The sequence below is a fragment of the Onychostruthus taczanowskii genome, unplaced genomic scaffold, assembly GCF_017590055.1.
Source record: "Onychostruthus taczanowskii isolate IOZ18803 unplaced genomic scaffold, ASM1759005v1 scaffold77, whole genome shotgun sequence".
Taxonomy (NCBI): domain Eukaryota; kingdom Metazoa; phylum Chordata; class Aves; order Passeriformes; family Passeridae; genus Onychostruthus; species Onychostruthus taczanowskii.
Window position 1 is genome coordinate 5,423,483 of NW_024505561.1, and position 17,752 is coordinate 5,441,234.

Consider the following 17,752-nt stretch of genomic DNA (forward strand, 5'->3'; position numbering starts at 1 on the left):
GTTTTCCCACACTTCCTTTTTCTTCATTTCTGTCTCTCTTTCATTTTTAGTTTAACAGCAAGCAGTGCAAGACAGAGCACTGAAACAAGATGGTTGCTGTTGTCTTGGAAAATCTGGTTTGCATGTGTTCAATTTAGGCACTCAACCTGAGTTACTAGAGTTCTGCCCTGAAGAAGTCAGCAGCATGTATTTTTTAAATTTGCTGTCCTTAGGAACAGCTCTTTGGTCAAAATGATAAGAATGATCCTCCATTGTAAGTTATTCAGATAACTAGTAAAAAAGATCACAAATAAGATAGTCTTTCCCACTATTTCTGATTTTTCAAGATTCCCAGCATCAAGAAATTTAGTTCCTTTGAGAAATAAGGCACAAATTGAACATAAAATAATAATTTATGGTGAAAAATTTTATGCCTTTTATTTTCTTTCTTGGGCTCTTCACTATTATGTTAGCTTGACTTATGACAGAGCTTTACTTGCTTTCTGAAATAAATACTAAAGAGTTAAGAATGCAGTAGACTGGGTTTTAATATGCACTGTTGTTTCTGGCATTTTGAGCTTTCTTGCAAGATCATGCTGAAATACCTTCTGCTTCCTTAAAGCCTCTGTAAAAGCAGGCTGTTATTGCTGTGTAGGGCAATTCACTAGCAAACACTGAACAAACAAAAGACCTATCAACTCTTTAAAGTTTCAACTGAGGCATGAAGGAGTAAGCTAAGGTTTTACCCTAGAGTATAACAAAATAACATCTTGATTAATGTTGGCCTATGAATTGTTTGGGTAGCTTATATTCTGTACTATTTGAGCCAGCTACATTCAGACCAGCTTAGCTTTTATCTTGTTCTAACCTTGATCCTGTAATTCCAAAAGCTGTTTGTATTCCCTGTGTGATACCATCAGCTGTCCCAGATTCCATGTCATGTCAGCAAATTAACACAAGGTTTTCAATTCTGTACAGCTCTGGTGTACTCTGTCTCCTGCTCCCTTCCAGGGATGGCATTGACCAGGACAGTGATGACTCTCAACAGTTGCCTGCTCTTCAATTCAGACAGATTTTAGTTAACTACATCAAATACTTCTTGCTTCATGGCTGTTAAACTAGTTTGCATTAGATCTTTACAGCCACCTAGTTTAGTGATTCTATATCTTTCACAGAAGAATCACCGGACACTTAAAATTCTCCTTGTTCCACATTTTATGGAGGAACAATAATTGCTTGATATGTGGTGTTGTATTCCATTTTATTTAAATGGTATGCTCTGTCTCACCCCTCCGAAATGTATGGTATATTCTAAGCCTGTGGTCCTGCCCTGAACCATCCTGTATCTGCAATCCCATTGGCCCAAGTCTGATTCCGCGCCCACTTCAATTCCCCTCTTAAGCTGTGCTAGGGGATCAGTCTCGCTCTTAGCCCTTCCTCTCTCTCAGCCTCTTCCCCCCCTCTTGCCCCTTCCCTCCCCGAGGCTCCCCCTTCCTCTCCCTTCCCCCCTTTTCCCTCAGTAGCCATGCTGTACCCGGGGTTGGGACCCCAAATAAACCTTCATCTGATCAGAAGCCGTGTGGAGTCTCCTTGCCTGCCTGCTGCTGCCAGCCAACTCACAGCCAAGGGGCCCTTTGGGAACATCCCCGGGGTGCCCCACCTCAAAACGCACCGCAACAATGTGGGATTTTTAACTTCTGGTTAATGTAAAAAAATTTGGATGTAACTGAATGCCTCTGCATTTGAATGTTTCAGTTTCCACTCTTACAAACCCATGCTGTTGCTAAAATGGCTTCAATGGAAACCCGGGAGAAATATTTGACAGATTTTGATGGTTTCCATTTTTTTAAGCTTAAACTGTTCACTTTGTGTGCATTTTGATTTGTTCTGTTAAAAAGAGAATTCTTAAGAATGGCATGGAATGTGTTTTGCAAAGCTGATGGCTTTATGAAGTGACAACAAAATTAAAATGTTCACTGTAATAATGGCTGTGATAAAGGAGTAGACAGAGTCCATCTGCCTCTCCAAACCAAATCAAACCTTGTTCAACAGCACATTATGCCATCAGAGTCATAGAATTTTGGAATATTTGAGGTTGGAAAGGATCTCTGGAGATGGCCTAGTCTAATCCACCTACCCAGAGCAAGACAGCCTAAAGCATGTTGCCCAAACCCTGTCCAGATGGTTTTTGACTACGTCCAAGGGTGAAGATCCCACAACATTGCTGGGCATTCTGCTTCAGTATGAGACCACTTTTAAAGTAAAAAGGCTTTTTTATTTCTTTTTCCCTTATTTTTAAAATAATATTCTTATTTGATTTATTATGAAAACAATTCTGGCAAAATTGAAGTTAAGATATTGTTTGCCTTAAAAAAATATCACTGCCTATGAATTATCTTGTATACCCCCAGGCTTGCAGCTTAGTTTTTACACAGTTCACAAGAGTATGAAATCACAAAAATAGCCTTCACAAGTTTGGATAGGAAATTACCCTACTGGTTCCTCTACTGATCAATAAAATTGCAGGGAAAAGGTTTATCCCAATGTCTTTATCTAATCCTGCACACTTTTATCAAGAACAGTAACAGGAATACATTTAAAAAATGAGGTTCAAGTGTAAGTGTGCTTAACAGCACCTTTGGTTTTTTTTTAATTCCATGTCTTTATTTGAAGTAATTTTGAGTCAGTCAAGTATTATTCAAACCTATTGGCTATTTTTAAAGGCAGTTTAGTATTAGCAGGTGTGTTCCAGTATCTCCTGCTCATCAGCAATATGCTGACTTTCTCTTTTCTACCTTTATTCTGCAAGAAGTGGCATTACCACTTGTAAACTATACATTTACCAAGCACCTACAGGTCTAGAGCCTTAGTCTGAAACTCCAATACATACGAATTGCATTTTATAACTGCTGTGCTTTGTGTAGGTGTGTGTTATCCAGTGGAGAACAAAGTTACTTAGGGTTGTGTACAGGAGTGGCTGAAAGGAAGTGAGCAGTTATCAAGGCAGCATGTCAGGTTCCCATTTAGAAAGAGACTGACTCCTTTTAAATTGAATTTACAGTCTGTTTGAAAACCAATTAGCTCCTGAATACATACACATAATATGTGTATATATATATCTATATCTATATCTATATATATATATATATTTTATACATGTTTATACATGCATGCATACATACATTCTAGGCTTACATGATTAAATAATAATCTGAAAGTTAAAATCCATTAAGGGAGCACTAAGGTATTGTGTTAGAGACACGTACACTGAAAGCATTTATTAAATTTAAGCTCTGGGTGCACATTTCAAAAACTGCATCCTTCAACTGTGTAAGTATGCCTTCTCCAAATTTGAAAAGTCCACAGCAAAAAGGTGTGTATTTCTTCAAAACATGCCAGATGTAAAAAGAATAAGACAGTGATAAGTTCATCATATCATGGTGAATGTCTTCTCCTTGTACATTTGAAGTTATAGTTTGTAGTCTGCTTGAAACTCTTCTGAATACCTGTCAACAGTCTGCTCAGGGAAAAAGGAGGAAGATGAACAGATGGCAGCCTTTAAAGTTGTGGATTAAAGATAAATTTAGTGCTAAAAGGGAATTACTGTTGTTTAAAATGCAAAGCTTTCTCTTTATTCTTCTCTAAATTGAGACTTCAGGCAGTACCATTTCTGACAATCACATTGTTCTTAGAAGTTATCCTTTCTGTAATCTAAAGGGTTTTAATTTATGAACATTTTTTTTACTGCAGCATTGTAAATACATTTCAAAAACTGTCACACAGATAGAACACATAGTGCTTCATTAAGCATGGACTTCAAAGTTCAAGGACTGTCAGAAATAAATATTTATTGATTTGCCTGCCAATATTACTTTCCTTTTCACTAGATCCATCAAAGTAAGTCAAACGCATAGGGTTAGCAGGACTGTAAACATTCACAAGACTGAAGCCAACAGATCACTCAATACAGGATTTTTATGACTTGCATTGCTTGAGAAAATATTTTAACACACTTGCAATATGAAATATACTATAAAGGGCAGCAAAACTGGTAAAAAATAGATTTGGTATGCAACAGCTGTATATGGGGTTTTTAGGTTTTTATACATCCTAATTATCCTTGCTTGTATTTTAAGGTAAACTTACGTGTCATAAAGAAGGTAGTACACTATGGGTAGACAGTTGCACTTCACAACTTCAAGATAACGTACTAAAATACGACAAAATCTTGTGTTTTAATAGTCCATTGGAATAATATTTGGCTTTAACCTGTATATATTCAGGGACTAATAATATATGTTAACAAATATGCTAGAGCATATTTTGTCCAGTCTCTTCTTTTGATTTTTGATAAAGTTTTATCCTCCAACAAAGTAGGTACTTGACTGAAAACAGACCCCAAACTATATTTTAAAGGTTTTTTCGTCATATATAAGGCCAGCAGAACGAAGTCAAATAGTCAAATGCTTGAAACTTTTTTTTTTTTTTTTTTTTTTTTTTTTTTAGGAATATAACTAGCAGAACGAGTTATGTTATCAGGAATGCTATGAATTGTAGCCTTGAGTTTGCTATGTAAAATGTAAAACACCCACTTAAACTCATAGGAACGGCAGCCTCTGGGTCAGAATTTTAACTAAATCTTAAAATGTTTTCTGAAACAGTATATAATCTTTGGTATATTAGATATTTAATATGAAATTAAAACAAGAGTTTTTCATTCTGAGGAAGATACTGAGGGCTTTAATCTCCAATGCAAGCTTCAAAACCAGTGGAAGCTTCTTCTTTCAGCTGCCTGCTTTAAAAATGGATGTGCGTGTGTGTAGACTAGGACACCTATAACTTACCATCTTTTGTGATCAAAATTGGTTTCTTTTAGAGCTTTCCATCTCAGGGAGGTATCAGGCAAACAACAATTTCCCAGGATAGCCAGAGGGATCTAAAACTTTTCTGCAGCATAAAGAAGTGCAGGTGGCCATACCTGCCAAAGTTCATTCATTTGGAGAGACTATCCTTCCTTTTAGCTTAGTTTTAAAGCAATTCAAAAATCTCCCACTGCTGAGATGAAGTATTGGACTGTGTTTTAATAAGGCATTAGGAAATGGCTAACTAACAATACTTTTAATGTGCAGTCAGTCATGCTGCTGTGGGTCGGCAGCCTGCAGTGTCGCACGGTGCTGTGACGTGAGCAGGTGACCTCAGGCCGAGGAGGGAAGGCACGGACCTGGGGAGGCAGGCGCCTGGGAGCTGCTCCAGCAGCCAGGCAGGGATGCTGCAGCTGGGGAGCGCTGCTCCTGTCTCGTGGTCCGTACAAGTTTCACAGATTATCCCAAGCAGCCGTCTGTCAAAGGGGGATACACATACCTCAAATATTTACGGTGCCTCTACTTTGAGAATGAGACAGTTCTTCACATCTGTGAAAAGGCCACTTCTAAAACATCAAAATAAACCATCTGGCTGCGCAACTGTTTCTAATTACTTCCCTGCCTAGACTGTAAACTTCGGGGTTTGGCACCGGCCTCCTTCCCAGAGTGCTGCCCAAATCCCGCTCCCAGGCAGCTAATCAGAGCCACTGCAGCACGGGGGGAGCAGCGCTGGAGCCGGGTTTGTCCAGCGCGCAGCTCTCCGCGTGCCTGCCGGCTCCGTCCGCCCGTCTGTCCGCCCGTCCGTCCGCCCGTCTGCAGGAGCGCCCCAGGTGCTGCTCAGCACAGCTCGCACCATGCTCGCACCGGGGCTGCCGGGGCTGCTGCTGCTGCTGCTGCTGGGCCCCGCGCTGCCGGCCGGGCCCGCGGCCCTGCGGTAAGTGCGGCTCGCAGCTCTCACGGGGGGTGCGGCGGATCCTGAGGTGCAGGAGTGTGGAAGCTGGGGTAACGAAAGGAGCGGTGGAGCAGTTTGTTGGCTCTTGCTCTGCCTCCTTAAAGGTGTCACTGAGGGAAGCGCTTTGGCTCGCTGGGAACCTCAGTAGGTAGGGGCATGTGCAGACTTCAGAGTTATTTGCAACTATGCATTCGATGCCAGATGCACACTCTGAAAGCAGTGAAGGGAGAAGAGCTGGGTAGCGATGACTCTTTACACCCAAACCTCCAGATTCTGCTGCCTGAGTGGAGCAGGCACCTAACCACAGAACCCTGCTTATTGGTACACTTTGGTGCAGTGGCACAGTGAGGTGCACTGCCCTTCACTTTCCGCCCCCACCACAGCCAGCACACACTGGCTCCTAAGGCCAGTGGCTCCTTTGCTCCAGAGCCTTGCAAAATCTGCTGTCTGAGAAGGGCAGGTTCTATTCATCTACATCTTCAGCATTCCTGTTTTGGCCTGAGCAGTCCTTTGTTGGTTTTCCTATGATTCTACTCCTCATGAGACAAAGTGGGATTTTTCCCTGAGTATGTTCTGAAAGTCCTGATCCCCATGTGCTCCGGTGCATGGTACAATTGCATGGCAGAGCTGCAAATCTATGGATCTAGAATTGGCTTCTGCTGCCTTTACCAAAACCACAGCCACAACCTACAGTGTTGTGTGGAAAGCCATGATTACTTTGATCTCCTTTTCCATTGGAAGCATGGATCATATATGTCTGACAACCAGAAGGATTACTTTGGCAAGCATATTTTATTAGAATAAGTGTGCTGTATGATATATACTCCTGTTATGCTACCCAGATATTTGATGTATATGTTGTCTCTAAACTTTTTAAAATAATTAAGATCAAAGTGTTTCGTGATGGATAATCAAGCTGTAAGTGTCTGTGCATATGTACCAGATATGCCTGATGGGAAAGCAGATGAGGCCAATGTAGTTAAAAAGGTAAGTAAAATAAAGTATAAGCATTCTTGCAGGTAGCAATGAGATTTCTGATGAAAATGAAGAAAACTGGGTGATTTGAGGCACGTAATAACTTGCAGCCATAGCTGAAGAGGTGGTAAGAACAATATTCTGGGTGTTGGCTGAAGCCAATGACAGGAGGGTGGTTTCAAATAGTGCCAAGTGGTGCCAAGCTCTCATTGGCTATGAGCTGCGTCCCCTGGCTTTGACCGCAGCTTATTCTGTGTGCTGTCCCCCACAGGAGTGCTCTGGGTATTCCTGCTTCCTGCCGGCTGTCCCAGGCTGAGTCGGAGCTCAGGTGCCATGTCCCAGGGGGGAAGCCCTGCAATGACAGAGGCAGGTGTGAGTGTGGAGTCTGCATCTGCCAAGTGACTGAGTCTGGCAAATACTACGGCCCGCTCTGTGAGTGCCACGACTGGGTGTGCGAGACCTACGACGGGAAAATCTGTGCAGGTAAGGAAGCCCTGATGATGACAGGAGTTTAGAAAATTAGGAGTATATATTAAAACCAGGAACACAGCACACTGATACAGTAGAGACATGATTATATATGGGTCCCTGAAACATGACTCCAAATGGAATTGTGGGCATATCCAAGGATTTTGCCAGAGTAAAGGATACAGGCACTGTGTCTGCCATAAAATGGGACTTAGAGCAAGATTCATCTGCATCAGGAGCAAAAGCAGAAGTTGCTTTGGGTTGGAGGCTCTGCAGACTGTGTTTTAAGTCTAATATAGTATGTAATATTGGTCACACTGTTATATATTTCTTCATTTGAATTGCTTGCCTAATGATGGCTTATGGTATCTACCCTGGCTTTAAGCTATCTACAAACAATTAATTTTGTCCCATGATCATTATTTTTTTCTTCTCCTGCTGTAAGAAAAAGACTTACTGTAAGATGTACCACACTCATACTAACTATATAAACATGAAAACTCTGTTTTTCTCTAAGTAATGATAATGCTTTCCAAATAAAGACTTAAAACAATGTAATTGTATTGTGGTTTCAGGGATTTCCTCACTGACACTGTATTCTTTAATAACATACATTTCTGGGACAAAATTTAGTTCCTGCCAGTTGTTGGTTTACATCTAAACATTATCACTCTTTCATCTTTCCAGCTGTCTTTACTTAAAATTCTGGGTTATTTTCATCAGATTTTAATATTTTCCTTTTTTTTTTTTTTTAATTTTTTTTTTTTAAGCAGCTTAGACTAGTATTTTAGAAAAAAAGCAGGGAGAAGAAATGCCATCACATTCCTAAGGGGATTCAGCCTGGAGCTTGATGAAAGAGGCCAGAAGGGTACTTCATTTCTAGTATCCCTGTCTCAACAGCTTTACCAGATTCACAGAAACGTGTCATCTTTTCAGGCCAAAACCTGCAATTAGGTCAATGGGAATGTTACAGAAATTCTTGTAGGAAGAGGACAATACAAATGCATTCCAGCAGTTGGTTTGGCAACTTTTGTAGGAAAAAAGACCAAACTTACTTTAGCAACAGTTTATCCTGGAAGTCCAGTACTAACATGAAAAGACCAAGAATGGGATTATGAGAAAAAGATTTATATTTGGGACCTGTGGCTTTAGAGTTCTGTAGCGAAACTGATTCATAGACTCTGCAGCAAGCAGTGTTAAATCCCCCTACCTAAGAAGTACCATAGCATTTCACTGCCTTGCTGTCCCAAACATGATTTTTTTGATTGGTAGTATTATTTCAAAGTGCTTGCTGTTGTTGCTGGGTTAATTGCATAAAGGGAAACCTAAAGCTCCTTCAATTTTAATATTCTACTGTAAATTCCACTATCATGTTCCTGTTAATGTAATGAAGAGTGGCTGCAAGTTTTGTAAGGGCTTTGGTGGTATAGTGTGCTCACAGTATAAACAGAGCCCAGAGATCTCTTAACAATATTTAGCTTTTGGGTAGCACTTCATGCAGCAGTTCAAAGATGTGAATGCTAAGTGATTAAATGCTTTTTTAAAAAACTAATTTCTGTACTTGTCACTTTGTCACTCCTAGCTGGAGTATTGAAGCCATGTTACCACATTATCACTGAGATGTGAAATAATTTGAATTCTCTCTTCTGGAAAAAAATAAGTTGTAAAAAATTCAGTACTAAGTCCTGGGGAGGGAAACAACTGTGAAGGGTACAGGAGTTCTGCTTGCTTCGTTTGGGTTTATCAACAACTGTGCTAAAAATCCAGCTGATTTTGTTGCAGTCCAGGGCTGCCCAGCACTGCAGGAGAGCAGCCCCAGGTGACTCTTTCGGATCTGGGATCCAGTTGGTAAAACAGCTCCTTTCAGGCTGTGCTTGTTGCCCTCTTCATTTTTCACCATGTTTTTAGTCACTGAAACTGTGTGTATGTGGGAGGAATGGAGCATAGAAAAGAAGGTCAGATCTAGGATAAATGGCAGGAGATTGGAACTTATGTTGTATGAATAATATTTTCCCTTACCCAGCTATTCACTGAACTGCATCTAGTGATGTTTCTTAACATTACATCACCAAAACAGTTTCCAGTATATGACATATTACTCTTTCTTTGCATTTTTGGGCAATTTTTTGATTTTATGGTGAAGTTTGCTCTCAGTGAATAGCCATAATGTCTTACTGCAGTTCTATTTCTGTTTCCTGCTTTAATTTTCTTTTTCATGTTTTTATTTTCACATTTGCTGTCCCTTTTAATTGTGGACCTCTCCTGACATAGGCAGCAACAGTAAGTGCTGACTGGTACCACATGGAGAACTTCTAGACACTTTTTCAATATCCCTCTAGAAAACCATTGCATTTGAGGCTAAGGCTGTTTAAAACAAGCTACTTTTAAAGCTGCCAGAGTGATTCCTTTTTCAAGTGACTGATGTCTGATCACCAGTGATGCTCATATTCAGAGGTGGACAGGCAGAGTTGTTTGAGTCACGAATGCCAAAGATAGCTGTGTTTCCCTGCCACTCAACTCAGACATACCTCCACTTCCTTTGCCTGTCCCAAGCTAAAAAAAAAAATATTTAGTTGCTCAATATGCAGCTCATTATCTCAAAGGCACTTTCTGTGTCACATCCACTTTCTGGACCTGTTGTTGAACAAACGTATTCTGGAGAAAGAAGGCCTGAAGGTACAGAAAAATGTCAGATATCCATCTGATTGATTTGCTTTTTCTAATAAACCTTTTATAAAAATAGGAAAGAGATTATGGCATGAGTAATAAAGAAGAGCATATTTAAATGTTGCTGTCCTTTTACTTTCCCTTGAGACTTTGCTGTGTTTCTCTCCCATTATGATTCCAGGTGCTTTAGAGGGAGTTCCAATAATTTTCTTGCCTTTTATCCCGCTGGGGTTGATAAAGTAACAGGTGATCCCTCATGGAGTCAGAAACAAAGAGAGAAACCAAGTACTGTGTGTGGTCTGAATCACTGATTCTCTTGTCCTTCTCCTGGCCTTTTTGTTTGCTTTCTGTATCATGGGGTGTGGAGGAAATCAAGTAGATGCTGTCCTGTCGTTCTCTTTGCAATGTCAGGGACATCTTTATTTTATCTTTCGTTGTCGATCTGCAGGGAGATGAGCTAAGAAGAGGAAGACTGAATGAAAAACAATCAGATCCCCAAAGGATTTATGCTTCATTCAGAACAGACAATATACTTGTTGCTGTTTTTTTGCAGATAGTAGTTCTGACCTCAGACAGTTGCATATTGCCTCAGGCTTTCTGAGCATAAGTGGAGCCCATATTGTGTGGGAGGGAAGGTGGAATGCAGGACTAATTCCTGTCACATCACTTCTTGATATCTATTTCTCTATGGGGTTTTTGCATAGTGGAAAATCCACTGTGTGATGTTTTTGTGTGTTTTGTTTGTTTGTGTTTGTTTGCTCATTTGGATTTTCATTTTGTTTGGTTGTTTTTTTTTTTTTTTGGTTGATTGGTTTGGGTTTTTTTTATTTAATCTTTTTTACTGTGTCTGTGGTTAATGAAGATAGGAAAACTAAACTAAGCATAGACTTCCTTGGCCCACTGAAGTGGGGACACTTTAGATGTTCTTAGAGAATGCACCACAAGAACTGCCAGCTGGGACATGTATGATTGCACTGCTTGTAGTTGGTGAGATGAAAAGACACGTACAATTTGGTGACAACATAGGCAGCAACACATGAAGAAGGTTTGTCTTTACTCAGAACTGTATTTGTTATCTTTGGTTTTTTCGTAGTTATTAAGATTTTGTAAACCATTTTTCTTCCAAACTGAAGCACCTTTTACACCTACAGAGAAAAAGGGTGGCACAGTCTGATTTTCCATAAGCAGTTGCTGTATAACTTGCTGCCTATCAGGCCAGTGAAAGATTTTTTCTGTTTCTTTCTCTAAAGCTGTGGTTGCTGTGGATGCTGTACCTATTTTAAGACTAGTTCAGCAATATAATGCCAGTGTTAGTCGTAGATTTTCACAGCCAGAGGTGTTATCATACATAACATGAAGCACAAAAGGATTTAAGTGCCATTATTTCCTAATCTGTAAGGTTTTAAACTATGGAGAGAATGCAAGTGAAAAATTAAATTGACAAGCAGTAGATGTAGAAATAACAAGATAAATCCAAAATGAAGTATTAATGTAATACGTAGCTATGCATCCATGGGAGTTTATTGGATGTATGATACTATATACAAGTTTGAGGGAGTTAGGAATTTGAAGATGGAATTTGGAGAACATTTTGGGCTGAGGACTGCTCTTTGCACAGAAGCTGAATAGTGTCTTTAGGCAGAGCTATCAAAGTTGAGCTGGAAAGACTCTAACAAATGTGCCTTTGTATTCATACTGAAGGGAGCTTTGACATGCTGATTGTTCATTGAGCAACATTTCTTGCTAAAAGTGTGAAGAAGAGTCAGCCTGTGACCTGCATTGATTGCCATTTGATCCAAAGTGAAATTCAAAGCCCTGGATTTTGAGAACAGGTATATGCCTCTTCTCTGTCAGAGGCCATGTTTGCAGAGATTCAGCTGTGGCACATCTGGCCATTGGAGACAAAGCCTCCTGAAAAGACCAAGTTAAAAATAGGGCAGGAAGCTACTGATGAAAATGGAGGTTGCAGTTCTGCTCTGACCTAGTTCGCTTTAGTCCGGACTTCAGAACATGGCATTTTGTGACTTTTCCTCCCAGAGCAGGGGTGTGTAGGTGTGATAATAGTATCCATATTCATCTCAAAACAGGTTCCTCAGGTTCTAGCAGAAGTGAAATTGTGATAGCATAGACCTCATTGCAGGTTCATTTCCTTGCTAAGTGCTTGAGGTCCCAGCAGACACAAAAAGCACAAGCTAAAGCCTGTATTATTCTCAACTTTGTGCTGTTCGTACCTGATCTAGGTAAAATCAAGCAGCCTTTGATATATCAACAATTGTTGTAGTTCCAAGTGCAGTGTGTGGATTCATAGCAATAGTGAGTGAGGCAGGAGGAAGCTTAGACACAAAAATTGCAGGGGAGATTAATGGAAGGGAAGCATTTTAAAAGTAGCTGATCAAATGATATATACCTAGTTGCTTAGCCCTCATTTTGAGCACCTTTATTTGTAGATGCTACTGGTGGAAACTTGGTGTTAGTTTAGAAAGTAAAAGCGAGTGTGTTGGGCATGTGGAAGTGAAAGACTTTTACAGCACCTAGCAGAGTTGGAATGTAATCCCTCAGGCTGGCACCAACGGCAAAACAAGGTGGGGAGCAGCATCTCCTTCATCTTTTGTCCTTCTGTAGTCTGGGGTGACAGGCTTATCCATTGCAGAGAAAAAACACCTTTGTGTGACTTTTGTCAATGCAAATATGTGTTCTGAAGTGTGTTTGAATTTTTATGGTCCCACAGGCTGATAATGAACTGAAGTATATTTTTATTTATTTGAAAGAATGCTCTTTATGAAAAAATGGCTTATACAAACTGTGTGTATTAACATTTCTATTAACATTTGTGTTTCATTTGTGTTTCAAGAATCATTATTATGAAAAAGATACGATGAATAGGAAGTAGATGGTATATTTAATGTTACAGAAGTGTTTATTAATTTTTTTACCTGCTTTATCAGCGGATAGGTGTCAGTATGTGTTCTTATTACAGCCTTTTTTGTACAAACTGACTGTCATGGTATAATTTTCTATGCTTACTTAGTTTTATTGTTGGTAGCTGGTCCTGTCAAGGATTTCAAACAATCATCACTTATGGTACTGTACTGTAGACCTTTCAGTGTTAGTGTTCCCAAGTTGTTTGTCTTGAAAAAGAACATCACTGATTAAAAAGTTCCTATGAGCTTTTCAGAGAGGAGAGAACTCAGTGCTAGAGCTGTCCAGGAAAAAGGGCAATTTGTGCCTTGATTTTGGCTGTGCAAAGGAGGACCCCATAGTATATATGTGGTACAAGAACTTACCAGTGTTTTAACTGGAGGGGTGTGGTGGTCGAGGCCATGCTATGGTGTGTTTATGGTGTACACAGTTGTACTGCTGGATTCAGATTTCCTTTGGAATTGGAAGGACTATGAAGGGGAAAAAAACCCTGTTCTTATTTAAAACAGTATTTTAAAAGGTTATTTAAAAGCTTCATTTCTTAGTGATGCAGGAAGTAATTTTTGCAGAGAGGGGTTTGTGTGCGTTTTGTACATTGGGAGTGGGCTGCAACACCAACTTGAACAGTTGCATGACCATACTGTCTTATGTAGAAGAATAAGGATTCAAGAGACTTAAACTTTGCACCTGTCCCCTTTCTTGAAAGAGCTGCTTTGCCCTTCTGCCTGTACACCTGAGTATCATCAGTGATATGATCTGGGACACCTTCTTGTCAACGACCTAAAGAGTGGCATTCAGAGCTTTTGGAGTCATGTCTGGGTCATTTTTATGGGGAAGGTCACTGGGAGTGCCAGCATTGACACTGTCAGGAGTGAGCTGAGTGCTAACTTTGTGATTTGGAAAACATCACAGCCGAATGCTGTTGTCTTGGCAGCTTCATGCAGGAGCAGGTGTTCTAACTAGAGCACCTGGTCACAGTGTTTTGTTCCTGGGGGCAACTCTAGGCTGGGGAGATTCCTCCCATGACCCAAAGAGACTGCCAAAGTCTACATTTCTCAGGCATGGTTTTTCAAGTTGTCTGCCTCCAGCAGGTCCTGTTCAGTGTTTTCAACCAGGTGGTGTCTGTCATTTTAAATATTGGGGTTGTTAGCTTTTATGATCCAGAGTTAGAGGCTACTGAATGTAAAAATAGCTCATTTAAGTATTTTTCCTGGTTTGCATATAATTTCCTATCTAATTAAAAGGCTGTATTAAACTTATTGAAATCTTGAAGCTGAGAATTGCTGACTCTGTCTACCTTTGTTGAAGAGTCCTGTGCATTTGCACTATTACGCATTTTTTAATTTTATATTCATTATGGTTTTCTCCAGTGAACTTACGGAGCAATAACAGGAAGGAAATGGTTGCTTCCTGGTATTTGAAATGGTTTAGTTTACCAACCTGGTAAAATGTTGAAAGCAAGATAAAATGTTAATCATTTACCTTAGTCCATTCGTTTGCCTGAAATGTTGGGAACACACATGGCAAACAGTTTGATATAATAGTATTTCCTACAAAAAATAGTCATGTGTTCTTTTTCCTAAAAACTACCTGTGCATTATGTGTGCAGTAATTGTTGATTTCTATGTGTATTATCCAAGTGAGAGCAACCTGGTTTTATGAAAACACTCAGTGTATTTCCAGCTTAAAAGTGTTCCAGATATAAACAGGGAAGTGAATTTGTAGCAGGTCAATCCCACAGAGAACTGTAGGTGCAGTGATATGCCTGGTGGATTGTGTTCCAGACCACAGTCCTCAAAAGAGGGGTCTGTAAACTCATGCTTTGAAGGATTACTGGAGAAGTTCAGACCTTTTACTTTAGGAACAGGAAGGAACTAAAATGGAGGAGGACAACCAATTTCATCTCATGAGCATACTTGCAGAAGGACCAAATCATGCTGGATGGTGGTGATGCCATGACAAAAAGTCATATAAGAACATATTGCACTGTGGTTCTTCTGAATGCTTTTGCTGAATTGTGCCTTTTAATCACTATATACTTTACATGAAAAAACGACTTATGCTGTCTCACTAAACATACCACACTTTTACCTTAATAGTCTTGACAGATTCAGTCCTTTCTCAAACAGTTTTTAAGCTGGAAAGAATAGTGGCAGGGAATAAATTGTACATCTGTAGTCTAACATGCAGAGGTAAGGCTGAGACCTTCTGCTACAGAATCATGGAAGTGAGTATTGCAAATTTATTTAGGGGTTTTTTTTCTGGTGCCTTTGTAGTCTGGTAAATTCTGTGGGAAGCAGATAACCAGTAAGAAATATATTTAAAATCAGAAAATTGTCTTGGAGCACTTAACTAAAGTACTGTTGTTGCACTGGTACTTCAACCAGTGCTGTCTTTTGAAGTAATTTTGTGTAATTCTCACTTCTGTTTCAAGCCACAGATAATCCTCATCAGAGACACAGCAAATATAATGAAGCACAATTCCTAGGCTGTGCTTAGGAAGAGATCAAGTTGCCAGCTATCACTGAAGGAAAATTGCCCATCACGTACATCCAATTTCTCTGGATTGGAATGGATAATATAGGAGCCATTGCAGTGGGACAGCTACTTTCCATTTATGTGAGTTTGCCTGCAGTTGGCATTTGTAGAAATCCTTTTGTCAAGCAAATCCAGATACAGTGAACTTTTTCTAGAACATTTTCATTTATCATTCACAGGGCTTTAGTGCATCATCCTACAGTGAGAAGTACTGGAATATTTCTTACTGCCTTTTTTTTTCTGCAAGGCTGCTTAATTAATCGAAGCATAGCAGAGAAATGGTAGAGCATATCATTGGCATGGGTCATAAACAGATTTAAATGTGGCATAGATTTCTGTATCACAATAAAAAATAATTGTCTCTTCAAGATTTATGATGTTTAACTTCCTACAGGCTTTGTGTAGACATGCAGCAAAAAATTGATTGGAGATGGGACTGGCAAAATTACCAAACCCCAGTCATGTACTTTGTTGGATTTAGGAGTAGATCCTGTCATTCATCTCTACTCTTCAGGTTAAAAATATGTTTTAATAAAAGCAGATGGGTTTGCAGCTTTTTTTTTTTTTTTTTTTTTTTTCCAAAGCTAAACAGAAGCCAATGTTTTCTGCTGACAAAAGTCTAATGAAATCAATAAAGTTATGCCAGCAGAGAATTGGTGTCACAGCAATTCTGGCCCTTGTTTGGCCAAAATATCTGGGTAATAGCAGACAAAATTACAACAGCAAAATATAGACCCTGTCATTTACCTGCAAGTGGTAATGGTAAAACAATAGCAACAACATCTCTAAACTTTTGAATGCTTTTAAGTTTGACGGCATTTTACATGATTTTCTGTTCTGTTTTTCTTCAGTGTATTGTGCTACTTTAAAGAGTTATGTGTTACTTAGTGGTAGTTTGACAGGACATTGACCAAAATAATTTTTCTCCAGAGTGTCAGAGTTGGACTTAGCAGGAATGAGAGTTATGTGAGAAAACATTCTGATAAATGAAAACCCATTTTTCAAAGATGTAGACTCAGATGTATAAATGAAGGAATTGTTTAAACAGAGGGATATATCCCAAGCTTTATTAAATGGTCTGTTGGTTTGGAAAGTCACAATAAAATTGATGTTTTGTATTTGGATGAGCAGGGTAAGTCTCAACCCCTCTCCTATCACAATCCTAAAGTTTTTAAATATGACTTTTTGTAAATTAGGAAATTCCATTCTAAATGTATCAACTGCTTTAAATGTATGTCTGGTGCACTTACGTACAGGCTAGAAAAGCTTTTATTTGCAGATATTGTCCAGAAAATACAGCACGATTTCTCTGTAGGTGGTTTCAAAAGGTTGTCTTACGTGAGAATTTCTGAATTAAGTTCTTGCTGGATAATATCTTGAAGGATAATATTTAAATAGTACAGTGACCACAGACTTCCTTTTATTTCATAGGTGCCTATCAAAGGAAAAAGAGGTTTTTAAAAAAATCTTACTCTTTTTGGAACATCATGTATCAACCTCTTTCAAAACAAGATCATAATTCCTCTGGCCTTTCATGGGCTTCCAGTTCTCTGTATTTTTGCATTTCAGGTGTTGTCTTGGCTTTTCCTTCATCTTTTTCTGCATGAGCTGTAGTTGCCTCTCCCACTCTCAACATTTTGATTATATCCAATTGCCAATTTGTTTTACTAATTCCCCTTCTTGATAGAGTCTTTTCTTTCCGCTTTTTGGGTGGTCTATATCTGGCTCAGTTCCTTGGCACTGCTCCTCACAATCATCCTAATCCATTCCTTTGGCTCATCAAAGAACAGTTGTTGTTTCCATGAGGACCTGGGTGGAAGTCAGATCCACCTTGGCTCTCTTCACACTCCCGGGTAGCTCCATCTCCAACCAATAACCTCTGGCCTTGTGTCCCAGGAGTCTTAAAGGATGCATGCCATGAAGAGGAGCTGAACTGCACTGGGTATTCACAGACTTTGTAGAAGTTAACCACAGTTACTGTGTGTGTAATCAAACACTCTTTCTTAGCTCATGCTGTATTCATGCAGGTTTTTCAGTGTTAGGGGAACTTGTTAGCATATGAATCTAAACCACACAAACTTTAAAATAGGCATAAATCACATGTACACTCCTGTATCTTCATTTCTGCTTTGTTCACCCCTTTCTCCTCCTGAAGAAAGATGGCACAGCACACTGAAATTTTACAGTTTATTTTAGTTTGTCCAAATAATCTGTTCATTGTGCTTCTTATTCCCAAGAGACGGAATGGTTTTAACCATAGTAAAAAGCTTGTCTTAGGGAGGCTGTGGAATCTCTGGCTGGGGGTTTAAGAACAGGTTGGACAAGTCAGGAAGGATCAACACACCCTTGTTTGTGAGTCCAGACAAAGAAGTGAACCAGATGATCTTTTCCA

The 17,752-nt window shown here is 39.5% G+C and overlaps 1 protein-coding gene across 1 annotated transcript in view; it reads left to right on the forward strand.

Moving 5' to 3' along the window:
- Positions 1-5,655: 5,655 nt before the first annotated feature.
- ITGBL1 (integrin subunit beta like 1) overlaps positions 5,656-17,752 on the forward strand; it is a 123,701-nt gene continuing 111,604 nt past the window's right edge. Inside the window, exons 1-2 of the mRNA XM_041423398.1 lie at positions 5,656-5,775; positions 7,040-7,251. Of these exons, the coding sequence (XP_041279332.1) occupies positions 5,696-5,775; positions 7,040-7,251 (292 nt within the window). The 5' untranslated portion in view covers positions 5,656-5,695. The remainder of the gene's footprint in view (positions 5,776-7,039; positions 7,252-17,752) is intronic.